The 27,895-nt window shown below is 39.4% G+C and overlaps 1 protein-coding gene across 1 annotated transcript; it reads right to left on the bottom strand.

Annotated features, from left to right (window-relative positions):
* Positions 1-1,519: 1,519 nt before the first annotated feature.
* clcnk (chloride channel K) lies at positions 1,520-27,895 on the bottom strand. The gene is made up of 19 exons (XM_054771589.1): positions 27,745-27,895; positions 21,831-21,962; positions 18,686-18,814; positions 17,441-17,580; positions 17,283-17,360; positions 16,631-16,706; positions 16,295-16,420; positions 12,235-12,319; positions 11,914-12,015; positions 10,655-10,739; positions 10,396-10,554; positions 9,833-9,902; positions 7,872-7,973; positions 5,985-6,201; positions 5,769-5,902; positions 4,272-4,345; positions 2,410-2,490; positions 2,070-2,156; positions 1,520-1,968 (listed from the first exon to the last, which is right to left on the bottom strand). The coding sequence occupies exons 1-19, from the start codon at positions 27,893-27,895 to the stop codon at positions 1,930-1,932; spliced, it is 2,067 nt and encodes a 688-aa protein (XP_054627564.1). The 3' UTR covers positions 1,520-1,929.

Genomic DNA, 27,895 nt, shown 5'->3' with positions numbered 1-27,895 from the left:
CATGTTTTACCTCTTCTCCTGTGCTTGTCCACCCTGACCCTTCTCTCCCTTTCTTTGTTGAGGTGGATGCATCCGACACAGGGGTTAGGGCCGTACTCAAGCATGGACCAAAAATTCCACTTCTACTCCAGACGTCATTCTGCTGCTGAGCGCAACTATGATATTGGCAACCGGGCGCCGTCCTTGCCTTGCAGGAATGGAGGCACTGGCTGGAATGGGGCGCACCTTTACAGACCACAGGAACCTGTCTTACATCCGTTCTGCACAAGCTCTGAATCCTCGCCAGGCACATTGGGCTCTCTTCCTCACCAGATTTGACTTTGCTCTCACTTATCCCCCTAGATCACTCAATGGGAAGCCCAACACCCTTTCAAGGATGTTTGCACCTCCATTTGGAGCTTCTTCCCCAGAGACTATTCTAGCCAGTTCTGGACTCCAAAGGGAGGTGGATAGGTAAGTAGCAGAGGTCAGCAGGGACACACATCCTTCTGCCGGCTGTGCACCAGATCACCTGTTCATTCCTCGCAACCTTTGTTCTGAGGTTCTGATATGGACTCATTGCCATCCTGGAGCCAGATGTATGGCATTCCTCCTCTCACAATGCTTCTGGCGGCTGTCCCTTCATGCTGACACCAGGGATTTGGAGTTTCGTGGCTATCCAATGGACAGACGAAGAGGGCAAACCAGGACCCGGAGGCAGCCTTGCAATGTGTGTGTGCCACCAGCATCCGACTCTTTGGTCTCGCTATCTGCCCTGGGTGAAGTATTCCTCACACAACTCTTGTGTGCTCTTCCACTGGCCTCTCCCCGTTCCATGTCACCCACAGCTTCCAGTGTCCCCTGTTTGCCTCCCAGGATGCAGAGCGTTTATACTTTTCTCTGTGCGTAGTCTTTGGAAAATCCTTTTGTCTTCTATCTTTCTCTTTTTATAGTGTTCATTGTAAATTGTAAACACTGGAAGACGGTCACTGATGTTGTTATTAGCAGACCACTAGTTGTTCTGTTATCAAAATCATTACTGAATATATTATCAATTAGCGTGGCATAATGGTGTTGGAATCTTGATCTGATCTCTGATTCTGTAGCATGACATTTACAACATTATCTGTAATAACAGAAAAATGTTACTTTAGAAGAATTTAGTCATATTACAAGATTTTTTTTTAGAAAAATAAATAAACAAAAAAAAATTACAAATTATTTGTTGTAATGTAAAAACAAAAGAAATTTTGAAATATTAGTAATATTACAACAAAAAATTACATTTGACAAAATATTAGTTGAAATATATATATTTTTTTACTTTACAAGAATTTATACATATTATTAAATTATATTATTGCAATTATTTAAAAACAATGTTTTACAAGAAAAAAGGCAGAATTTTACAACAATACAGTTGTGATATTACAGGAACAAAAATGACATTTTCTGAAAATGTTTTATCATTATGATAAACTTTAATGAGAATAAAGTTGCAGTATTATGAGAACATTACTTTTTAAATAATGAGGGACCGTAAGTCAAGCAACCATGACCATGTATTTACAATTAAATGTGCTAAAAAGGAAATATGACTGCTGTCATACAAATATCAATATAATGTATTATTTACCTTGGAAGTTGATTTTTACTGATGTGCCCCTTCAAGGTAAATCTTGCAAGATCATAGAAATATAAATCGATATATTGAGTAATCAGTTATTTATGAGTTGTTCCTGTTCCATACACAAGTTTAATGTGTCTTTCCTTAGTAAATGTGATATCTTTCGTGTGGATGAGATCGTGTTGATTAGAACAATAGGTGCGTAATCACTGATAAATATGCGTTAAAGACAGCTAATAACCATTATTAGGAAATATTTTCATGCTAGGGCACTGAGGAACAGCTAACTTTATTAGTGATCAAAGAAGTGTTTATTTCTTGTGCTAAATTTCTTTAACCGAGTCTTCTAATATTCTCTTCATCTGGAAGAGAAAAGAGAAAAAGACTTTTGACATTCATCCTCTTCTCAAATATTGATGATTCCATCTGGATAAGTGTGTGTGTGTGTGTGTGTACAAGTTACCTCTGCCCATGTGATGACTCCAAGGAGCCTTCCTCTGTCGGTGACAAACACAGTCTGAGCTCCGGCAAGGCTCAGGATGCTGTACGCCTGCAAAATACAATGTTATGGACTGACTGACTCGAAAATGATTCTTTCCTCAAATACAGTGCAGTGGAAGCTTTATTATTCATAGTATTTTAAGTAACATTTTAACATTCTTAGCTTTCATAGAAGTGCACAAAGCAGTTTAACACTGTTAATATTAAGACATTCTTAACTGTCACAAAGTGTAAAAAGAAGTTGTAAAACAGAACATATGAGCCTCCAGTGTTGAGTTAGTCATTAAAAGATATATTCCTACTTCTTGGATGGTGTTGTGAGGTGACAACAGGGCTGCAGCAGAGTGAATACTGCAGATGTCCTCTAGATGTTGGTCCACACTCTGAAGGAGGACACAAACATGTTATTTTCTGGCAAAATCAATTCTGAGACCGAAATAAACACTGTGTGAACAAAAATGCACTCTCGGTGTGTTTTCCTTACAGTGTAAATACCAGTAGAACAGCATTTATGTTAATACAGTCAAACCTGTCTTAGCGGCCACCTGTATAGAACGGCCACCTGCCTATAGAGGCCACTGAAAAATCCCCCGCAGACAATTTACGTGTTATAGACCCTGTGTATAGCGGTCACCTGTCTAACGCGGCCAGCGGCCACCCATTTTGTATCCCTTGGTCAATATCTGACCGCATATAGCGGCCAAAATGCTGACTCAAGCAGAAGCTTCATGCACGAAAAAGTTTTGTTTTTTAAGCAATGAAGCCGTCGTGTGTAGACTGCACAATCATTCACAAGATCCACACAAACTGTCAGTTGTTCGACATAAAAAAAGCCGTCTTCTTTGAAGCTTGCTGCAGACAGTGACACCGTTTATTTCCTGGTGTGAGACAATGTGCACTGGTCAATACTGTAATGCCCCTTGTTGTGCCGATGCACTTTAATCGCTTTATTAACCTACAGTAGTAGTTCTTTACAACTTTTATCCGCAGTCCCACAGTGCCCTCTACTGGTCAACATTCAAAATGGCCGCCAACCTGTCTATAACGGCTACCTGCCTATAGCGGCCACTTTTGCTGTCTTCCTTTAGTGGCCGCTATAGACAGGTTTGACTGTGCTTTAGTGCAGCAGGAAATGGTATCATTCTTATGCACTCAACAGCAGCACCATCACTCAACAAACTGAAAAACAATCAAAGGACATAATGTGCATTTTGGTCAGGACACGTAAGCGTTACTTTCCTCAGCCCAAAAACAAATCAGTCCCAAAATATTTACATTTTTCGTTAGGGAATAATTGATGAGCAATCCCTCTTTCACATAGAGATCCATAACATAAGTAGCAACATTAATTTGTCTGTGAATTTCACACAGAACCCAGCAAAACGGGACATTGGTGTAAATTTATGCACATTCACTTAGCAACAGAATCCCGTTAGCAGATGATTAGCTGCTTCTGTGATTGGTGTGACGTATATACAATATTTAAAAATATATATACACAAAACAATAAATTTGAATATTGTGCAACAGTTATTGGATTTCAGGATTTTAATTCTCAGTGAGAAAACTATTAAAGTCTAAAGAAGTGTTTGCAGTTCATTTGCTGATTAGAGCATGGACAAGTAATTTACAATATTCAACTTTTTGGCAATTTTTCAAATTTTACAAGATTTGGGTTTTTTATTAATTTTTAATTTATAATCACCAAAATGACTAAGAAAATAATAATAAATACATTCTTAAAATATTTAGCCTATGGACAATTTAGAGTCTCCAATTAACCTGAATATTTTCGGAATCTGGGAGGAAGCTAGTGTACCCAGAGAAAACCCACGCGCACATGGGGAAACCATGCAAACTCCACACGAAGATGCCCAGATGGAGAAACAAATCCAGATCTTCCAGATCTCCTGAGTGTGTGGCTAACATGCGAACCACTAGGCCACCGTGCGGAATGCTGTGATCTATTAACCACTGCTTAATTTATTTCGCTCATTGATGTTTATGCTTGACCACATATCTCTCAGCATCCACACAAAATGTCTATTTTTTATTTTTTTTGATGACCCATCATTTGATTGGATTAGGCTTGAATGCGGGCTTATCAAATGGAGGTAACTCTTTTTGCTGTACAATATTGACAACTGATGCGTGCACTTTTTACCTCGGCAGTTCTGCAGTGATGAAGGAACGTCAGAAGCTCTGATCGCACAACAAAGCCCAGCAAAATTGGCGACTCTTTAAAAGAAAGAGGTGAGGAGAGCGAATCAATGTTCTTTCACTGCCACAGTGAAGAGTTAGTGCAGCTCCACAGAGGGCTGCACGTGTGATTGCTCCTGAAAGACTCAGCTCTTTTTTGCTTTTTTTTCTTCTTTCGTCTTCTTTCGTCTTTCCTCGCTATATATCGGTTTGAACATCACCCCCTCACTCGTTTGCATTTTTTCAAAAAACAATTAATTCATAAATGATCGCTGTTGCATGGTTGACTATGGTCTTTAGTCAAAAAATATTGAAAGACAAGTTCGATGTAGCACACTAGATCCCCAACTTACGAAGACAATTGGTTTCAGATGACCGCAAGTCCATTTGTTCATAAGTCGAACAAAAGGTAATTTACCAATTATATAGGTACTACAGTACATGTACGTGTATACATATATACATATATGTGTATGTATGTAAATGAGTTTGGATGTAGTAGTAATATTAAATGAGGATAAAATGAGGAAAAAAGGACAAATTGTCGTCGTTGTTAGACTCCTCTAAAAGAGGTAGTGTTCTGTGGGTGGTGTACAATAAGCAGGCCTATTAACTCTTTATAACTTTATTTACCAGCTCTGCTGTGTTGTATCATACAACTACAACTTAGCCGTCCTCTCTCTCTTGTCTTCCTCTCCTGTTGGTGCCATTAGCAGTGTCACAGTGCCCTCTACTGGTCAAGCATGTAGCAGTATAAATATGGAGTTACTACAAGGCAAAATACATGAAAATATAGACCAGTTGGCTTGTGTTCATATCTCCGAATGTTCACAAGTCGGACCTAGTGTATTCTGGTCACTAGGCATCAGTAATGCTATGACAAATTAGGTTAGATTACATTACCTTTCAAACTGCATGGAGACTGGCTACTGAGCCAGCAGACTAGAGCCGACATGCCATGGCTGAGATCAAATGAAAAAAAGGTTCTCCTCTCAGTGGTAGGTTTTTGGCTTTTTATCCTTCTTCCCACTCTGTTTGAAACACTTTCTTAAGTTTAGAATAAATAAATTGGAGAGGATAACTAGTTAGCTTGGTAGCTTGCATGCTAGGTCTCATGTCCCAGCAGTGATACCCTAGCCTGTGTAATGTGATGTAAATGAAGAATAATAATGTAAAAGTGACTCTTGGGTTATTTCCTGTCTAGAGGGCTCTAATAATGTTAAAACCCATATTTAGAAAGTCCTAAACAGGTTTTCTATGATCTAACTACGAAAATATTCAATTTATTATTATTAAATTCTACTTTGCGGAAATTCACTTCACGATGGATGACTGTAGTCTGCTGCTTATTCGTGCACTTTCAGGCCTGTTTTTTTCGTTGTCAGGACCATTAAATGTCTGTGGCACTTTCAATACATGGCACACATGACAAGAGATTCACTCTGGAATTCTATCAGCCCACCATGTGAGTCTACCACGGGGATTTGTCTCTCAGTGCTGGTGTTGACAACATGTTGGACCTCCTGTGGGTTTGCTGCTCTCTGGAGCTGCACGGTCCTCACGCCCAGAAGGTGTCCAACCTGTGTGGAGAGAAGCCTGTAGAAGACGCACATTGTAAAGCAGCCATGATTACATGTAAAAAAAAAAAAAAAAAAAGACATACATAAACATACTGTACCTGGGGTGTGCCAGCATGAGAGAGGGCAGGTGTGGCAGCCTCTTGCTGATGGAGACAGCATCATAGAAAGATGGGCGGCTCCCAGAGCGAGCGACAGCATTGGCTAAGAGAGTGGCGAGGAGGGCGGGGACAACATGGCTGAACTGACCAGTTAACTCCACAGCCAAGAGAGCTGGTGATACAGTGTGTGTCACAGCCCCAGAGAATGCTGCTGCACCTACACACAACAACACATACAGTATCACTCTAAAGTTACACTAGTGCCTTTTACTAGGATTGTAGTTTGGTTGGGTTTACACACGCTGCAAACCAAAACCACTATCATAAACATTACTTCTTCATGTACTGTTGCCTACTTACTCATTTCCTTATGTTAGAAATAACTTTTTTTCTTTTTATTCTTCATTTTGTACTGATGCCATCCATTATTACCACTTGGATTTTAGATTTTTTAATACTGGGACTTATGCTGATGTGTTGCTTTCCCCTTTGCTCATAAAGGATTATTCTTTTCTGTTCTATCAAAACCCCACATTTTTCATTTGTGGGACAAATAAAGCCTTATTTATTTTCTATTCTATTTTCTATTTCATGTTTAATAATTATGTAAATAAATCCACAACATTATGCAAGGATGCAACATTTTTATAGTTTAAACCTTTGAATATTAATATCAGCATAGCTGTTCATAAACGCATACCATGAATCTGGAAAGTATTCACAAGCCCTCACTTTTTACAGCCTTATTTGAAAATGTTAGGTTTACATTATGACAATATGAAAAAACGTTTCTTGACATGCATGCAAATGTATTTAAAGAAAGTAACTGAAGAAATCACATTTTTAAAAAACAAATTGGTAAATAGTCATACATGGGAATCCTAAAGTTGTGACGTGAGACATTAAAAAGATATCGTGGAAATCTCAAAAAGTTCTAGTACACGACCGTTCAGGAAATTTACTGTAGGAGTGGTATAAAAATTAAATCAACGATTAAACACAGCAACCTCATGATTGGCTCTTCCACATCATGTAGCATAACAGTACAGTCATCCCTTGCCACATCGCAGTTAGAATTTCGCAGCTTCACTGTTTTTCTCAAATACATTAATTAATAAATCATGCTGTTTCACAGTTGAATACGGCCGATTAGTAAAAAAAAAAAAAGTATGCATATTCAAGCAAATTTAACATATTTTTTGGCCTAAATGAAGCATTTTCAAGCATAAAAACTAGCATAAAAATGAATGAAAATACAACTAAAAAAACAACTGTTTTTTTCTTTTTACTCTTTATATTTTAAACATAGACATAACATAATATACATCTGAAAAGTTGGAAATGTTTTCATGGAAAACACAAGAGACTGTGACAGTTAAAAAAAAAAAATCATATTCAAGTTAACTAGTTATAAATCGATAACTGCATGAGGGGTATCTACACTACAATGTGTATTTAGGCATCATTGATGTCTATATTGACTGAGAGACAATGTGTGGGTGGGAGGGGAAGTAGTTGGAGAACAAAGCTTTTGCAGCATGAAACTACTTTGAAGTCACTGCTATCTGCAGCATATTAGGTAAGTGTTAAGTTGCATTTAGAACAGTTGAGAAAACGTGCTTGCTTGCTGTGTGAAACGTGATGACACTTTCATATTCGACACATGTCTGAAGCTGCTGTGTGAATACCCGTGTATGCATTTCAACACAACAGCAGACTTCGCATAGTGTCAGAAACACCTGTATAACCATGTCATGACATTTGACATCTTATTCTACTGTTTTAGTAGACTGGCGTCATAAAAATCTCTGCATGGCCTAATATGAGTATGAGTGGAGACAAAACTGACATGTAGAAGCACTGAAAATATTTCATCAGCTGTTTTACCTGCAAGTGCGTAGCCTCCAGGATTTATAGAAGACCACTTTTGGCCTGTGGTGGAGAACATGGAGACAATTCCTTCGGCAAGCAAACGACCAATGGCTGCCCCTGAAAAAAACAATCATTAGAGTTTAGTAATCTCTATTACCGTCTGTAGCTCATGAGCAATGTTAGCACAATTAACATCAATCATGGATGATTCATTCTTCAACTTCACTGCTAAAATTAAATGTTTAATTACTTTGCAGACACAGCAAAATAGATCAGCAGAATTGCTTGCTTTTCCTCCTGGTCATGTCACAAGTTTGCCTGGCCTCTTGTTGCTCGGCAGAATTCACTGGACTTAATACAGCCAGCCAACAGGAACAGGAAATCCGACAAGAACTCAAAATAAAATTGCATGTTAATTGACGACCACAATGCATCCCCACTGGGCATCCTGTAATTGTATATTATGCTGTAAATTTACAGCCAGAGTTGAAGTGATGTTCTTTTCCTGTTAAACGGAAATGGCTGGAAAAGACAAAAGAAAGTGGCAAGAGATCAGAGTCATACCTACCCAAAGTGGCGCCCTTGGCAATATTTAAATGGTGCCCCCCTCCATCTGAAATTTACTGTACATACACTTACTAAATAAATTGAATGGCATTGGTTTTACCGTTAATTTGGAAGATAACGTGTCAACCTATTTACACGGTTAACAAATAACAAATAACAAAAATCTGAAATACAATATAAATATCTTTGCCACAAACTCAAAATACTGTAAACAAATAATAATAATGATAATAGTAATAAATTATAAATCAACATAAAACAATTTAAATAACCACAAAGTTTGCATGCAACAACTCTACATTTACACTTTACATGACTATACAAAAACAAAATAAAGTAACTACATGCAAAAGCTATATAATATATCTTTATACAATTATATGCGAAACTATGTCCCGAGTGATGGGTGTGGGGAGACTTATTTGATATCATTTGTAGTAATATAAATTGGACATTGCTTTACATTTGAATCAGTGTGAGCTTTTCCTTATTAACAGTTAATACACTGTATTGGGGATCTACCCGAAAGATTTTGTGGTTTGTTTAAATAAATCAACATTGATTGACTTTGGACTCCTGCAGGCCAGGAGACCGATTGCACTGTTCTGGGAAAAAATGGATGTATCATCAATAAGTCTATGGATGAAGGAAATGACAAGCTCTGTTACATTGGAAAAACTGACTTACGTTACTCGGGGGACTTTGAAGATATGTGGAAACCTTTACTGGACTATATTAAGCAATAGGGGTGCACAGTCACCTACACTATGTGGAGTTGTGTGATTTGTAGTGTCATGTTTTTTTAATTACACTTTATGAAGTGTAATACAGTATCTGTGACTTGTTGTGTGTGCCTTTAAGAAGTATGGCCTGGGAAGTGACCTGTGTGATGTCAGATAGCTAGAGTTGACTGTTAGCTGAATGATAGCAGAAGGTTAGCAGTGTAGAGAGAGGCCAACAGCAGCTCCTGTGTGAATGTTCACCGCATGGTTCTCTGTTTGTTAATAAAATGATCAATGAGTAGAAAATAGGCCGCACGGTGGTCTAGTGGTTAGCATGTTGGCCACACAGTCACAGTCTGGAGATCGGGAAGACCTGGGTTCCCCTGGGCATTTCTGTGTGGAGTTTGCATGTTCTCCGTGTGTGTGGGGTTTCTCCGGGTACTCTGGTTTCCTCCCACATTCCAAAAACATGAATGTTAGGTTAATTGGTGACTCTAAATTGTCCATACGTATGAATGTGAGTGTGAATGGTTGTTTGTCTATACAATACGATTGGCTGGCGACCAATCCAGGGTGTCGCCCGAAGTCAGCTGGGTAAGGCTCCAGCATGCCCCTACAAAGCGGTATAGAAAATGGATGGATGGAGTCGAAAAGACAAAGTCAAAGACATTTCAGGGACTAACTCACCATAGATAAAGACTGGCATGACGTATCCGGCTGGCAGTGGCAGAGTGCAGGCAAGCACCATCATCCACAGCTGAGAAGCAAAGATACACACACACTAATACACTGATGCTCTAATCTGTCCTTCACTTGCACAGGCTTGCATTGCACGAGTCAATCATCATCATGTGTTTTTAATGCTTTTCTACTAGGTAGAAAATGAGGATATTGTATTGTAAATTCGTAATTATTATACTATACATTTATACTATACATTGTAGTTGTTGTTATATTTCATATTTATGAATGTGCATGGAGTTTTTTCGGGAAATACACACAATGAATTTATACTTTTACCTTTTCAATCTTTTCTTGTAATCCTGTAATTATTGTTTTTAATTATTAAGTATGACAGTTTTGCTCTGAAACTGTCACATTTCAGAAGACACTACTGCCTCAAATGTTAAGCAGTCTTTAGCTGGCTGACTGTGTTATGAAAATGTCATCCTCTGCATGTTATTAGTGCTCATTGTGTCTCTTGGGAGAAGGTGCATTCAGCTCTTAATAGGCATTTGTATTGTTTATACCTTCATGAGTAGAAAGACAACCAGAGAGAGGTAGACAGGACACCCAGATGAGCCCCACTCCAACACGGCCTCTGGATTCAGTTGGACAGAGGCGTTGTGGGATTGAGACGTCCACTGTTTTCCATCTAGTAATGAGGTGAGCAGCTGCTTCATGGTGTGCTGTGAAAAGGATGCTGACATCAATGCAATGTTCTGTCATTCTTATTCTTACAAAAAAAGATAAATAGATAAATCTGCTGTAGTTTGACTGAAGCCCCACCTTGGAAGCCATGTATTGACCCACAGAGTGAGGAAATGTCAGAGATGCCAAAAAGAAGGTCACTAAAGCTGAGTACAGACCTTTCCTGTGGAGAGATTCACCTGTGCATGAACCACACTGCAAAAACAGCCATACTTGAAAGAAGCCCAAATATATTAAAATGAGACAACTTTGCTTATTTCAAGAAAAAAATTCTAACAATGGGTTAAGCAATGGGTTAGAATTCGTATAACTAGAATATTTTTCTTGTGACATTTAAGAATATAATGAGTCCTAAAATAAGCAAGTTGTTCTTACAAGGTAAGAAGTGAGCCAAATGCTCTTATAAAATTCTTAAATTAAGATAAAATGTGCTTTTATGAGGCTGGATTTAAGCAAAAATGCCATTACATATTCTAGATGTAGGAGTATTATTCTATTTTCTTACAACTGCCAGAGTCTCCAATGAAGCTATTATGCTTACGGAAGGATGCCAGTACACAGCGTGTGAGTTCCGCACAGATGTGTGAGCTGAATTCACCTGCTCCCAAGAGACACAATGAGCACTAATAACATGCAGAGGATGACAATCAGGCAACCTGGGGGGATTTGAACCCAATCAGGTTGCCTGATTGTGGGGCTAACACACTAACCACTCATCCACCACGCAGCTAACATCTTTTCTTGTTGGCATGTTAGTTATGTTGGTTACTTCTTTTCAACAAGCATGAAGCAAATTATATGGATGGAACTTTTTTTTTTTTTTAAAGAGTATGATTGTATTTAAAATTCACTTAATTTAATCCTGTTTTCAGTCACGTCAAGGATAACATCTTCAATGAAGGTAAAATAAATGACCAATGTTCATTTATCCCTGTCATTCATCATCTTTATGTATTTCTATGCATTTCAAATTGTTTTCTGCATGTAAAACTTTAAAAACCTGTTTTGTGTTAACAGTTTTGCCTTTATGAAACAGATTGAAATTAAATTTACATTATTTCTTATGGGAAAATTTATATTCCGTTAACGTCCGTTTCAGTTATAGTCGGACCTTCTAGAACTAATTAATGAACTTTTTTGACAGTACACATCAAAGTACTGTACTATTTGTAAAGGGTGGAATTATTGGATACAGTTATTGTATTGGATCTCTTTAGATTGTGGAAATACACTAATTGTTTAGCTGATATATTTATAAGAACCTTTCCAGAACTTTTGTGCTGTTTTCTGGGTAAAAACACTCATAGACAAAGCAACAGTAACATGTCTATTCTTACTCTGTTTTTAGCATCTTGTAAAAGCCAGGGTTTGTTGTGGTGAACTGCAGCATGCAGCGATGCAGGAACAGGTACAAGCAGCCCACAGCTCCGCACAGCAGCCTGCTTCCATCACCCACACCCACACACACTTACAACACAGCATGCTTATTTTTTATTTTTTTCAGACTTGAGCAGCTACAGATGGAAGTCATTACAAGTCATGATGCGAGTTGGAAGAACAGCACAACAGCTTATTGTTTCCACATGACCTGATCTGAATATGAATGTCACCAACAAACTGGAGAATGTAATTAAAAATGATGTTAAAAGTCTACTCACCCCAGGAGGGCAAACAGCAGAATCTCCATTGGGAGGAAAGGTAACGCAGAGGGGAAATGTATTTTAAACAACACTTCAAGAGTCTCTGTAGGGATGAAAGAAGATGAATGCATGCCTCACAGTAAGGTGTTCAATGCATATTCATATTGAGTTCAATGCATCTCCTCTATAAATACCTTTCGTAAAATGTATTAAACCTTGCTGTACTGATTTATGTGCATTGAGGTAGAAGAGCATTAGAAAGGATCAGCTGCTGATGAACAAAAACATCCAGTGAAAACTGACCTGCCTTTCAAATAAAGATAAACTTCCTTTAAAGTTCCTTGCTGGCATACTGGCAAAGTATATTTGGCCTGGCTATGTTAAATGGTAGTAGAGTGGTAGAATTCTGAATTTAGAATAAAACAGCTGTATACTGTAGCTTACTGTGTGAGGAAGTGCCGTAATTTTCTGGACTATAAGTCAGTCAGACTTGACGCTTTATGTTATATGGAATTTCTTCTGTAATACGATGCAAAAACTTTACATAAATTCTTTATGTTAAGTGGAATTTATGTAAAAGGAGGTTTATATTATGCGAGGTACTACTGTAGTTAATTAAAGTGGCAAGAAATCTGACAAAATTTGAAACTTGACTACTATTTTTTCTGCTATTTATCACATTATTACATTATCTCAATCATTTTTGATGTATTCAACTACAAGAGAGTATATTTGGAATACAGGAAGTGAACAAACGTTTTGCAATTGATGTAAAACAAATAGGAGTAGGATTAAATGAGCTTTCCTCTTCCTACTCCTTTTGGACATGTGGAACTGTGAATTGTACGATGTGATGCATTCCAATGTAACTTGTATGCATGTTCAAATAAATTAAACCAATACCATTATCATTACCACATGCACTCTTGTCTGCGCGTTCTAAAGAAAGAAAAACAGCTAGCATGTGGAAGCTAACAATGCATGTAACACACCTACTTCGACTATAAATCCCTAAAAAACCCTAAAAAAAACCCAAGCAATGTTCTATTTACATAACTGACCTGTATTTAAACCAAGCTACAGTGACATTGTTATTGTAGCAGCTTACACAAATAACTAATTTTCAGGAAACACGAACAATCATATGAACAACTACGAACAAACAGCCAAATTATCTGTACAGTAATAGCCCACATTCTATGTTTTCTTTATACATAGCTAGATGAACTGTGTTGTGATATCATGTGCCGTGTGCTCCATGTAACACAATCAATATGGTGACTTACTCGATGGACAGTTGTCCATCTGGTCCAGTTGGTCTGGAGTGTCCAGTTTATTTTGGCTAGGTGGAAAAAAAGTTTCTACCACTGCAGGGTTTGTTAGTCGGCATGGCTTGGGAAGCTCCACATTTACACCACCAAGTCATGCCGGTCTGCTATGATGTTTCCCTCTCTCTTCTTGCGGGTTCAGCTTCTAAAACCTATGGCTCATTCTCCGTATATTCAGGCTGAAAAAGATAAGGTTTTGGATCCTCATTTTTCCAAAAGTAGTCGTCGTCGGTGGCACTTGCATGGCTCTGCCATGATTAGTAGTAGCAAACAGACACGTGCTTGACATGCTGCTGTTGTTGACGGAAGAAGCGCTAGATGTGAAATCAGCGCACCCAGAAAAGAAGTTCAGATAATGTTTAAAATGATAAAAATGCGGCAAAATACTGTAAGTATTGTATGTTATCATGAATGTACCTGCATGTATGTAAAACGATAAAACATTGTTGGAGGGCTTTCTAGTCGAAATAGGTGTGTCTCATGACGTGCATTGTGAGCTCCCTCATGCTAACTGCTTTCTCTCTTTAGAATGCACAGAAAAGGGAAAGACGTGTGCTCATGTTTCACATAAGCAATGTGGATGATGGGCAAAATTTTTAAAAAGTGCAGTTTTCCTTTAAGGAGCGCACACCTCTGCAGCAATCTTTACTTCTGTAAACACACGGAAATGCTTGTGACGTCGTGTTTTTGCACATGCACGTCACTTCCCAGACGCTTTGCGTTCACATTAACAATTTTTTTGGTAATGTGAACAACCATATAAAAAAATTGGATTTCAACAAAAAATCTGAATTGGGCATTATACCCTGCAGTGTGAACGTAGCCTAAGTAGAATGCCATTCAGTGGAGTGCCAACCTCCACCAAGGCAGAACTGTTAACAAAATGTGGTTTGTTTCTCCATCTATTTGTTAGTTAGCACGGTTCATTCCATTGACCACCCCGCTAAAATATTTTGAAGAAATTGTTCTGACGTTCATACTTTTTATAGTATGAACTCCTATTGTTCTCCTATTGTTATGAAGTGCTTTGAAAGAATAGTCATGACCCACATCAAAAAGAGCATCTTGGCAACTGTGGACCCTCTAAAGTTTGCATACCACCAGAACCGGTCCACGGATGATGCAGTCAACACTGCCATCCACACAGCCCTTTCTCACCTACAGGGCCAGGACACATATGTCAGAATGCTATTTATAGACTATAGCTCTGCTTTTAACAGTCAGCTCCCACAAACTCACAAATAAGCTCCTCACACTTGGCCTGTCACCCTCCCTCTGTAACTGGGTGTTTAACTTTCTAACAGGCAGGCCCCAGTCAGTCAGAGTCCACAATTGCACATCCAGCTCAAGAATTGTGAGCACTGGGACCCCACAGGGGTGTGTGCTGAGTCCTCGACACGCTCTTCACCTACGATTGCGTGGCCTCCCAGAACAACACCAGCATCATTAAATTTGCGGATGACACTACAGTCATCGGACTGATCACTGGTGGTGTTGAAACATCATACAGAAGAGAGGTGGCGGACCTCATAGCTTGGTGTCGTGATAACAATCTCCTTCTCAATACAGATAAAACTAAAGAGATGATCATCGACCCAAGAACAAGGGAAAAGGAGCCGCATAGACCCCTGTTTATTGATGAGACTGAGGTGGAGAGGGTGAAAACCTTCAAGTTCCTTGGCACACACATCAGCGAGGACCTCACTTGGTCTCACAACACCCAACAAATTATCAAGAAGTCCCAAAGGAGACTGTACTTCCTGAGGAGACTGAGGAAATTTGGCATGTCCACCAAAATCCTGAGTTACTTCTACAGATGCATTGTCGAAAGTGTCCTTACCGCCTCCATCACTGTTTAGTACGGTAACTGTACAACACGTGATAGGAAGGCACTCCAGGGGTGATCAAGACCTCACAGAACATTGTTGGGGCAGCCCTCCCCTCACTGCAAGACATTTATAAAACTAGAGTCCTACGAAGAACACACAACCTCATCAAGGACAGCACACATCCACAACACTCATTATTCACACTCCTACCGTCAGGCAGACGCTACAGGAGTTTGAAGTCCAGGACCACAAGACTGGCGAACAGCTTTTACCCACAGGCCATCAGGCTTCTCAAGTACTCACACACGCCGCACGCAACACACACACACACTCATAGCACTTTTATTTATTCACTTATTTATTTATTCATTTATTTGTATTATTTATCTGTATTAATGTCTCTTCTGTTGTTGTTGTTGCTTAAAATATTGGTATTTATGTTTCTTATGACGGTATTTGTTTCTTATGTTGGTATTTATGTTTCTTATGTTCTTATTCTTTTTCTTGTGTTTTCTTTCTTTTCTTGGGAGAATGAACAGAATAAGAATTTCATTGCATAGTATAACTGCCTGTTTTACTATGCATATGACAATACAACTCTTGAATCTTGAATCTTCCATCCATTTTCCACTGCTTACCCTGTTCAGGGTTGCAGGTATGCTGGAGCCTATCCCAGCTGACTTCGGGAGAGAGGGGGGGTACACCCTGGAGTCGTCAGCAGTCAATCACAACATTCACAATAACATTCACACTTAAGGACACAGAGGAGGTCTCTTCCCCACACTGCCTTCAAGAAAGTCTGCATTGTGAATCACTCCACTTATCAAGTTTACTTACTATTTACTTTTTTGTTAGAATATACTTTAAATACGGTATATCAATATACCCTCAGAAGCCCTTGAGATGTCCTTTTCCATTTACCTTCATCTCCACTCCACACAGAGAATAAGCGAAAGGTCAATGCCCCGCAGACCACTGAGAAGAAACACGGCAAGTAGTTCACTGTGGCAAAGTGAGAGGCCATCACCTCCAAGCTAAAGAGCACACCTTACAGGGATAGAAAATGAAAGGGGGGTTAACATAGTGAATGTAAATGTGTGAAAACCAATTGATGATGATATTGATATTGAGAACAGAGGAAAGAGAATGTAATGGAGCGGCACGAGTGTGACGGAGGAGGCTAAAGATTACATCTGTGAAGAGTAAAATGGAGTGTGAAGACAGACACAATGCACGCAAAATCATTTTCTTTCTCACCGCTTACAGGTGCTCCGAAGCAGCTGGCGACGCCGACAGCAGCGGCAACCACCAACATGTCTCCATTTGCTTTCTTCTATGCAAAATACAATGCAATGAACTGATGAGGCTGGGGCTTGCATTCTGGCATCCTTCTCTTAACTCTTGGTTGGCTGCACTAAAAGCCAAAACCATATATAACTGTGTTATTCAAATCTGTGCTTTTCAAAGTGTGAGGTGCCTGTGCACTTGTGAAAAACACAAATATGACCTAGTACTGTACATATTTTTAAACTTGCTATGATAACTTCTGCTATACATTAATGACAAAATGGATTAAGTTTTGGTTATTATGGCAAAAGAGCTTGGGTTAAGGTAAAATATGCTTTAAAAAGAGTTATTTACTCCATTACGTCCTATAAATGATTTGTTTGCCTAATTGGACACCACTGTATAGAAACAAAATTTATTTTTGTGACCACTCGGGGGCAGTACACCAAATTGTGAACACAGCACAGGTGTCTTCTCGTATTGTTTACTCACTACACATCATCAATAAATTAATTACGTTTGATTGTGGGAGAAAATATATATAATGATATAGTTTTTCATCCATATCTGGCGTTGTAAATGAACATCAATATTTTAACACACTTGGATCACAGTATAATACCTCTTTAGTGGCTTGTACATGACAGCACAGGTTGCTGATGAAGTCTCCCATCATGGTGGAAAGATGCACAAATGGACCCTATAATGGAGGAAAAACAAATATACTAGACACCATTTCAGAACTAAATCTGAACTGCAGATTTTGTATGAAAGTCTCACCACTTTACCCAGGAAAACAGTACTACCAGCTGCCAGTGTACAAATAAGGCCCAGAAACTTGGTGAACATGTTGGTGAGAGACAAGTAATTTGGCATTTCAATGCCAGCCAGCATGGTCCTCACCTCTGGTATGCCTGAGCCTGAGGAAACATGACAGTTAAAACTACATATAAAAGTGTGAAAACTGGACTTCTGAGAAATGTATAATGTGGATGCAAATGGAGTCACTTTTATCACACTAATAGTAGTGCTATCCCTCAAAATATATGTTTGCCATCAAAACAGCATATGCAAGTGATTACCAACCTCTTCTGTCTGTCTGACTGCTGTGGGCAGATAGTGTGTAATTGCTTTTCTGAGCTATGTGCACTCAATTAAAATGCCTAACAGTGAAGGTGATGAGATGAGCCACAACAGTAAACATATTCATTGTCTATCCCGTTTGGGATCACAGCAGGGGCTGGAATCAACCCCAGCAAAGGAGGACTTGATCCCACACCAGCTTTATAAAAGTCAGCTATATTAAACACTACACTACCAAGGGCTCATGTAATTCCCTGTAAAGTAAACTTGGGGTATCGGATAGATACCAAAATCTGCAGTATTGTCTGACACAAGTGTAAACAGCAAAGCTAATTGAAAACAAAGTGAAACCCCAAACCAAGAACCATACCAGGCGCAAGAGGACCCTCTCAGCCATTTTCCCCTCTCTTTGGACCACATTATTACTACTAAACTTATTACTACTAAACTGTCATGTTTTCCTTCAAAAGTATCTAAACCTTCTGCTCCTACTAACCTAGCACCAAGTTATTTCCCTCTATGGTGAACATATCCTATATCCTGACAGTATCTGAATTTGCTACCGTTCTCCATTTTGATAATAATAATAATAATAATAATAATAATAATAATAATAATAATAATAATAATAACTTAACTTTATAACTTTACAATAGAGCAAGCAATGCAATCAATACCATAAAACCATAAAACAGAAGAATACAAGACATATACAGTTAAAATTAGAATAACTAAACAAAAAAATGGAATTAAACATTATTAGCAAGTTTGAGACTTAAAGGTGGACAGGTGTAATTACGGATGGGTGCAGGGTGGGAGTTCCAGAGGTTGGGGGCTGCGAAACCAAAGGCTCTGTCACCCCAGGTATGGCGCTTGGCCATTAAGAGTGGGGACATGAGTTTGGCGTCAGAGGCACAATATAATGTATAGTGTCAGACAAACCTGTAGCGAAGGGGCAGATGTTGTGACAGAGTGAAGATGACAGAGCACAAAGGCATGCTGGGTAAAGTGTCCAGCAGAAGAACTGCAGCAGATTGTTGTCCTCCAGTTGGGTATAAAGCCACTGGTGAACTTAAAGTAAACAAACACAGAAACATTATGCTAATGGGTGGTTTAAGAGTTAAAAAAAATTAAGAATAAAAAATAATATATATATATTCATGATTAATCACCATTTGCCACTATGTGTGAAATATGCCCATATTTGCTGTATTTGTACAGATAGATAAATGACAGGACACAATTATATATATTTGTATGTACAGTCAAACTTGTCTATAGCGGCCACTAGAGGGAGTCTGCAAAAGTGGCCGCTATAGACAGGTGGCCTCTATAGACAGGTTGGTGTCCAGTTTGAATGTTGACCAGTAGAGGAAAAAAAAGAGTAGAGGGCACTGCGGACTGCTGATAAAAGTTGTACAACACTACTAGGCTTGTTATTATCATGGTTCATGGTTTTAATCCTGAACATGCATGAGTCAAACAGTAGCACATCACATAGTACAATTCACAATTTTGCATGTCCAAAAAGGAGTAGGAAGAAGCAAAGCTTATTTAATCCTACCCCTAATCAGTTTCACATCAGTTGCAATACATTTATTCACCTCTTGTTCTTCCAAGTGTACTTTGTAGGTCTACATGACAATGTAGTGCAATCATAGCCAAGGTTTTTACTTACTAAAAGGAAGCTAGAGGCTTAATAATAACTGATAACTGATAAAATACTTCAGTTAAGTACAACCAAACTCAGTTTTGCTCCCGCTGCCGCATGCATGCTAGCATATGTTTTTTTTTTTTATTGTAGCGTCGCTGGGAGCACGTCCTGTTCCCAGCCTACTTTGCGGTAATGTTTTGGTGCAAATGCTCTTAAAGTTACATGATTGACCAGGAAATAGCAAGCTCAAAAGAAGACGGCTTTTTTATGTGGAACAACTGACAGTTTGTGTGGATCTTGTGAATGATTGTGACTGAGCTAGGACTCAGTAATTAAAGTCTACACACGACGCCTTCATTGATTGAAAAACAAAACTTTTTCGTGCATGAAGCTTCTACTTGAGTTGGTAATTTGGCTGCTATATGCAGTCAGATATTGACCAAGGGAGACAAAATGGGTGGCTGCTGGCTGCGTTGGACAGGTGACTGCTATACACAGGGTCTATAACATGTAAATTTGCTGGGGGGGATTTTTCAGTGGCTGCTATAGGCAGGTGGCCCTTCTATAAAGGTGGCCGCTAAGACAGGTTTGACTGTATTAACAGCTCCAAATGAACTGAGAATTTAAATCAAGCTAAAAAAACCCCCTCCACGCATCTCTTTCATAGTACAAAACATTTGAATCACACTAACAGTTATTATGAGCCATGAAGGATTGCGTTCAAAGACACCACGTATGCATTTTATGGGATTTCCGAGCATACTTAAATGCAGCAAATTGTGCTTCTGCAGTAAGCGTTACATTAGTGAGAGATAAAAATATGAACTTACTGTTTTTCTTTGTCTTTTTGTTTATTTAGACCACACATACACACGTAATAAAGATGTTGTTGTGATTTTTCGGAGTGTCAGTGAATGCATCTCACTGTCCTCTAGTGCCAATGAGAAAGTGTCATGTGCCATGACATTATGCGCATGCGTTAATGACATTAAAAATGTTAACGTAATTAATGAAAGAAATTAGTTACCGCCATTAACACGCTATTTTTGACAGCCCGAATACACACACAAACACACACACGTCAGCGTCCCCCACAAATTTGCAGATTGCAGTCTGTTTTCGTGTGAATGAGAGGCTGAAACGATAAAATACTTTGCTGCACTGCTGCTGTTTTGACCTGAAAACGTTTATGTGAGTATAGCCCCTTAGAGGGAGGTGGAGGTGGTGAAGTGCAGTTGTAGCGCTAGCCAAAGGCTAGACCGTGAATCCGATGGCATCTGTTGATCTATTGATCATCTTTCATTATCATTCATTAGTGGTGAGTACATATACAGTCGTTGCTCGCTACATCGCGGTTCGAATAGCACTCCCCCATTCTATGGTAGTAGAATAATTAATTATTGATTGCTGTTTTGTGGTTGACTATGGCCTGTTACTAGTCAAAACATTTTGAAATAGGAGTTATATGTAGTATTCTGGCCACGAGGTGTTAGTAATGACACAAAGCGTTGGGACATGACATTTCATTTAATGAAATTCATTGAATACCGTCACGCTGCATGTGGTCAACCATGGGATGTCCTACAGTACATGATTGAGTGAAAAGAAGTTCTCCTCCCATTCAGTGTGGAAGTTTTCGGCTTCTTACTTTGTCTTCCTTCCCCACTCTGTTCAAAACCCTTTCTTAAGTTTCAAATAAATACACTGGAGGCTAACTAGTTGGCTCTCTACCATGCTATGCTACTGATGCTAGCAGCCGTGGCCATCTCTTGTGTCCCTGAGGTGACTATATATCGAATAATGTTATTAAAAGTATATAGAAAGTCATGAACTGCTTTTCTATGCTGTAACTACAAAAAATATTAAATGTATGAATATTGAATCCTACTGTGTGGAAATTAATTTACCGCGGTCAAACCTGAACCAATTAAACAAGATAAACAAGATAAACAAGAGATGACTGTACATTTCATAGTTTAAAATGCATTTAATAATTGTGTGAGGCATATAATTATTGTTGTATAATTACAACAGCCTCTTTTATTGCAAATTTTGATCCGACATCGGAGGAGAATGTCCATGTCAAGCTAGCAGGGGGGTTTGGAGAAAGAGACGCAAGCCAAAGTGCAGCAGCACAATTCAAGCCTTATTAGAGTGTCAAATCTGGACATTTTATAGTTATATCTATGGGTGTCGCAATTGGGTGGTCTCGAAAAAATACCCCCCACAAACAACAGGGATCTACTGTATATCTTCTAAACTTCAACCCAAAATACAGAATTTTTGATGACTAGTATAGATTTGCAGTGATGCTTATGTTGCTTAAAAATAGTGCAGTATACACACAATATTGGACTTAATTTTCTGTGCCACCTACCTACTAACCTTTGATATGATATACTGTAGTATGCTTGTGTTTGTGTGTGTGTCTACCTGTCAGCAGCTTTGTTACACTCAGGTCCATAACAAAGCTGAGAATGGCAGTTAACATGCCGAGTGCAGCATAGCCATACCACTCCATCCCACACACTCTCTCCAGGCAACATCTGAGTCTCAAAAGACAACCTGTAGAAACATTACCACTTTACACAGCCTTGTACTTAATTTAATAAAGAAGGAATGCAATAGAAAAACATGACTAAAAAAAACATGACTATGAAATCTAGTCTTTGAAATAATAGAAAATGCAGCAATATGTATAGGTATATCATCCATCCATCCATCCATTTTCTATACCGCTTCTCCTCATTAGGGTCGCGGGCGCATGCCGGAGCCTATCGCAGCTGACTTCGGGCAACAGGCGGGGTACACCCTGGACTGGTCACCAGCCAATGGCAGGGCACATATAGACAAACAACCATTCACACTCACATTCATACCTATGGACAATTTGGAGTCTCCAATTAACCTAACATGCATGTTTTTGGAATGTGGGAGGAAACCGGAGTACCCGGAGAAAACCCACGCATGGGGAGAACATGCAAACTCCACACAGAAATGCCCAAGGGAGAATCAAACCCAGGTCTTCTCGATCTCCAGACTGTTACTGTGTTGGCCAACATGCTAACCACTAGACCACCGTGCGGCCCATAGGTACAGTATATCAAATATAACTTAAATAAAAGTTAAAGCTGCGAGCAGCGTTGAACTGGCCCTCGCCCCCACGTAACGTGGGGTTCTTGCGAGTTGGCAGGCATGCGGATGAAGGATTCAACGCCAGTGTCCTGAGTTAAAAAGAAATTGGGTCATCTTAAGCGGAATTTTTGACATGAATGATATTTATCCAACGGGGGGCGCCATCTGAGTCGATGTATACACAGTCATGGACTGGAAGGTGACCTAACCCACCATAGAAAAATTTCCGGATGATCTGACTATGTGGAAAGGAGATATGACAGCTATAGTTTTCGACAAGGAGGGGGCAACACTGGTGGCAAGGTGTCCTGTCCCTTGCCCCAACCCACCATAAATCATTTTGGGACAATTGAACAACATAGAAGGTAAAGTTACAAGTTATACATTTCCATCAGTTGGTGGCGCGATTGGAGTCAATATCAACATGTAGTCATGATCAGACACCAACCCTTAATCCTCATATCAGTTTAAAGGGGATCTGATGATATGAAGTGAAGTTACAGTATGATTGTCTGATGGTCAATGGTGACGCACAGTCTTCGCCACCAGGCTGCACCCACCACATGTAATGAAACATCATTCTTCATATCATCACCGTCTCTTTAATGTGCTCTGTATGTACAGTATGTGAAAGTGATTCAATAAATTAACTCAGACGAGTGGGCTTTTGTATAAAGCATGGGTTTTATTGTCACTTCTTGTTGCCACAGGGGGGTACTGCTACTAATTGAGGAAGTGACTTATGGATCTCTTCAGGGTGTCATCAATGTCATACGCACCAATTATTTTAGAAGTCTGACCTTGTGTAGTTGAGTCATTTGAGCTTCATGCTGCTTGGCAAGTCTCAAGGGCTCTGTGATTTTAGTATCTGTGCTTTTCATCTGGCCTCAATCCATAGGAGGAGTTTGACAAAGTACGACCACTGGTTTTCGGCCAAAATGTCCGCTTTGAATCAACTTGACTGACTTCCTGTTTGTGTTCTTGAGACATTTTTGTGTGTCCTTTTATGAGTGAAGTCTCCATCAATGTGAAGCTCTGTGAAACGGGTGGCGGGGGCTCATTTTAAAAAAATGTATAAGTGGTCTCATTTGGCAGCTGCACCATATTGCTCAGGCTTGGATTCTTGCTGTATAAGTTTTCAATCAGATGGGACCATTTGCAGTCAGATTATGACACGTTGATCGTCAATGACAAAGGCAGAGACTTCACCGCCATGCCACACCCACCACATGTGCTTTGCATGCATATGGTTCGTAATTTAAGATCACCAGTCTGTCTTACACACTGGATTTGATGTTGGTCTGAAAAATTCCCTAGGACGAGAAGACTAATGTACGTCACAAGAGGAGGAGTGATAAAAAGACACACAGGACTGGGTTTAGTACCTTACTATGGATATTGCACTACAAATTTGAAGTGATCATGTCCGTATTTATTAATTAATTTCCTGATCTCTCCTGTCTTGCCTTGGTTGTTTTATTTTGTGATAAAGTGATTAGGTTTATTATGACATTTTTGCAGAGCTGCTGGAAATGTGAATGTCTCTTAGATATGAATAAAGTATCTATCTATCTATTAGAGATGAGTGAGTACACCACTATCTGTATCTGTTCACCCATCTAAATTATCTGTATCCGTAGCTGTACTCGGAGTGGGTGGGGCATAAACCTAAAAAGGGCGTGGTTTAGCTGGAAATGGATGGGGCTTAAATCAGTACATTATTTTGTCTGAATTTGACATGAATTGAAGTTGCTATATTTATTGTTCATTAATCAGCTATATGTGCACTGTTTATGTGTGTAAGTGATCTGTAAGACTTTATTATTTAATTATTGTTTATGAATCTGTGTAAAGTTGGTGATTAATTCAAACATCCAGTGATGGCAAACAGGGAAATAGTCTGTCAGCCTTGTTCACTGTAGATTTCTCAAAAGCACCGCATTCAGTCCAGTTTACCAAGTAACTTTAGATACGAGCTGAGCTGAGGAAAACCTAAAAAAAACCCATCCAGAGTGGAAACAGTGGCCAACGTGACACAAGCCGTTTTCAACTTTGTCTTGTCAAATGCACCGTGTACTCCTCTCTCGGACTTGTAGGGAGTTTGTCTAGGGAGGGGCGGTCACTGTGTCTGACTGGCCAATCACAGTGCGTGAAGAGTGAATACCTAAGTAGTTACCCAATGAGGATTTTCCTTCATCGCGATTACGGATAATGACGAGCTGTACTTGTTTCATGGTCGTACCGGCAAAAATGCATTATCCGTAACGGAGAGTATTCGGCTCATCCCTACTATCTATCTCGATCTGACCTTGTGGAGCCGACGTATTAACGTTTAAAGTTTTGCTTGAAGTTCAAAGCCAAGTTAGAATCAAAGTTTGTCGCAATGACCCTCCCACATATTATGGTCCAGCCTAAAATGCTTCGCAATTTATCATTGTCCATCTGTCTAGTGATTTTTATTTAGGCTCATTTGGTCAAAGTCCTTAGGACTAGTTCATCAAAATACAACCCCTGGTTGCCGCCAGAGACCAAAATAGCCAGCTTCATGTTTTTTTTGGAACATGGGTTCTGGAGACTTTTTCGTGCGTCCTGTCATGACTGACGTCGCCAGCAAATTTTGTGACGATCCATGAAACTGGTGGCAGGTCCTAATTTTTTCAAAACTTAAAGGGGTACTACTGAGTAAGTTTTGGGAGTTTGTGTTTGGGACCCTTGAAATATAAAATTCTTCACCAGACCCGACGCGCTTGCAAATTTTGGGGACTTTTCATGCACGTTAGGACCCTAAAAAATGCGATTAAATCGAGGGAATAATAACAATTAAAGCTGCAAGCCCTCACACCACCACGCAACTCAGTTCATGTGAGTTAGTGGGCACGCACACACCAATTATTGGAGAAGTGTGAGGGTCAAGTTCTGAGTTTTCATATTTCCTCGAGTAGCCTCGAAGCCTTGTGGCAAAAGTGTAGATTTCAAACTGCCTGCGAGTCTTTACATAGTGAAAATAGGTCAAGTAAAAACAGATGTATGGTCAATTAGATGATGCAATGTCAGTAGACATTGAATGCTGAAAAGCTGAAGAGAAATTGAAATGCTTTGAAAAGGTATCAAATCAATTCATCAAATCAAAATTTAGAATGAACGTAGGAGCCGTTCGGAAGATGAAGCTCGACTGAAATGCTGTGGAAATATGCTAAAATGTAGAATGAAAGTAAGAGTAGTTTGAGCTCAACTCTGGAATTGAACCAACAATTCAGTAAACAAGCATTCTACCAGCTGAGCTATACAACTTTTACAAGCTCACTGGAAAGGGTGTAGTAGCACCAGAGTGATTCAATAATGGAAAATGTGAAACCAGCATGAATGGGCATTTAAATGTTCAATATTTATTTTAGATTTTCATACTCATTTTCAATATGAAATTACACTAAATGTTGAAATATTTTGAAAAGTCTGAATTGGTAGCAACCTTGTCCCGAGTGACCTGAAGAAAATACCAGTGTTACGATCACCTGCTGCTGCGCCCTGTTCTCGCTCTTTCTCTCCCTCCCATAGCTGGGCGTGCAGCAGAAGCTGGGATAACTGGACACACCTGCACCTAATTGGTCCATCCCCTACTTAAGACTAAGTAGGGGCAGCTGTGAGACGCTGGTTCTTTGTGTTACATCCCAGTCTGCTCGCGGCTCATAATCTCGCCTACGCTCCCTGGTCGGCGTCTCCACAGCTGGGTTTTTTCCAGTTGTCCCTTACCTGCATCTTTGTAAAGCTTTTCTTTGTCATAGTGACTTTTTTTCCTGGGGTTCCGCAAGCTGCGGACCTCAACGCCTTTTGTTCTGTCTCCTATGACTGCCTCCGAGTAGTGTGAACATTAAAAACTGTGATTCGCTCCTCCTGCACATTCTGTGGTCCACCTTACTCACCACCGTAACAACTGGCTTGAAGTTAAATGGATGCAATCAGAAATCAAACAGAATTTCTGGTTTTCTCAGTCAAACAGCATTTACTGTCTTCTCAGTTGCCGCTAATTAGTCGACAGGTGGTGGTGATTGGAGGACGACTTGAACCTAGAATTGAATCGTGTCCTAATTGGGAGCTACATTTAATAACATGATAACTTAAAGGAACAAAGACAGTCACCACTAAAATAGGATTGTAGGATGTAGGATTTCGTTTCTATGTTGCTATGTGAAATCGATGCCCCCATGAAGTGAGTTCCGGTAATGCTTAAAAGGACCAAAATACGACAAAATAAGTATTAATGTTAGCATGAATGTACCTGTTACTACATAGTCACAGCATGTATATAAAACCATTAAACCTTGTTTGAGGTTTTTGTACGTGTTTTATTAGCGGTCCTGTGTCCTATTAAGTGCAATAATGAGCTGTGTCCTTTTATCTGTTTGTATATTTTTAGAACGCACAGAAAATAGAGAGACGTGTGTTCATGTGTCATATAAAGATTGTGGATGTTGGGCAAAATTCCAAAAAAGTGCAGTTTTCCTTTAAAGTCTAAGAGATGTATGTGATATACCTGTATACAACTCTGGTCAGAAGTTCACATATACCGCCATCTTTGGCATGAGTGTCATATTAATACCAGGCCCCTAAATGAATGCCATTTATTTGAATTGTTGGAAAGGTTCCACAATGTCTTTTAACTTGACAGTCCAAGACCTATTAACTTCTTGTTAGTGATTGTGACTCACTGCAGCTGTTTCTCTCTCACTCTCTCTCTCTCTCTCTCTCTCTCTCTCTCTCTCTCTCTCTCTCTCTCTCTCTCTCTCTCTCTCTCTCTCTCTCTCTCTCTCTCTCTCTCTCTCTCTCTCTCTCTCTCTCAGCTCTAAGCTGTAAGGAGAACTGTAGATTTACACAAGTTGGGAAAGCCATTTGGAGCCATTTCTAAACAACTGCAGATTCCAAGGGACTTAGAAATGATTAATGTGATCTTTATAGCATAGCAAACAAGTGAAATGGTAGTTTGGATGCAAAAAGCACCTTTGAAGTTCAACATTTAAGGAAGCAGAAAACATTTTTTTCCTTGAACATAAAGCATGTTGCCCTTGACCTCAATGATCATCTATTCAGTCAACATTTCAGTCGTTAATATATGTACGTTGAACTTGTGGTTAAAAAATAAATAGCTCTGAAATAAATATTGTGCTGACTGAGTCAGCATTGATCAGAATGAAATGGTTTCCTGCTACTGTCTGACCTTTGGCAAATAGTCTCGAGTGTCTGTGTGGTTTCCATGGATCAGCAGGGAGGCGCGTCATATGATGGATCGTCTCCACTTGATTTCTTCTTTTGTGTTTGTGGCTGCTGCTGTCAGTTTCTCTCCCCGAAGTCTCATCCAGGAGCTTCAT

Source organism: Dunckerocampus dactyliophorus, chromosome 1, assembly GCF_027744805.1.
Source record: "Dunckerocampus dactyliophorus isolate RoL2022-P2 chromosome 1, RoL_Ddac_1.1, whole genome shotgun sequence".
Lineage (NCBI taxonomy): Eukaryota > Metazoa > Chordata > Actinopteri > Syngnathiformes > Syngnathidae > Dunckerocampus > Dunckerocampus dactyliophorus.
Note: the sequence above shows the minus strand (reverse complement) of the source record. Positions and strands in the feature narration are given on the sequence as shown.

What these genes read in the sequence shown, in the direction of transcription:
- clcnk (XM_054771589.1), bottom strand. Translation starts at nt 27,895, where the DNA reads ATGAAGCTCCTGGATGAGACTTCGGGGAGAGAAACTGACAGCAGCAGC. An exon ending in TGTAACAAAGCTGCTGACAG is followed by an intron (nt 18,815 to 21,830) that starts GTAGACACACAC and finishes GTTTACTTTAAG; the next exon opens with TTCACCAGTGGCTTTATACC. An exon ending in CTCACAACACCATCCAAGAA is followed by an intron (nt 2,157 to 2,409) that starts GTAGGAATATAT and finishes TGTATTTTGCAG; the next exon opens with GCGTACAGCATCCTGAGCCT.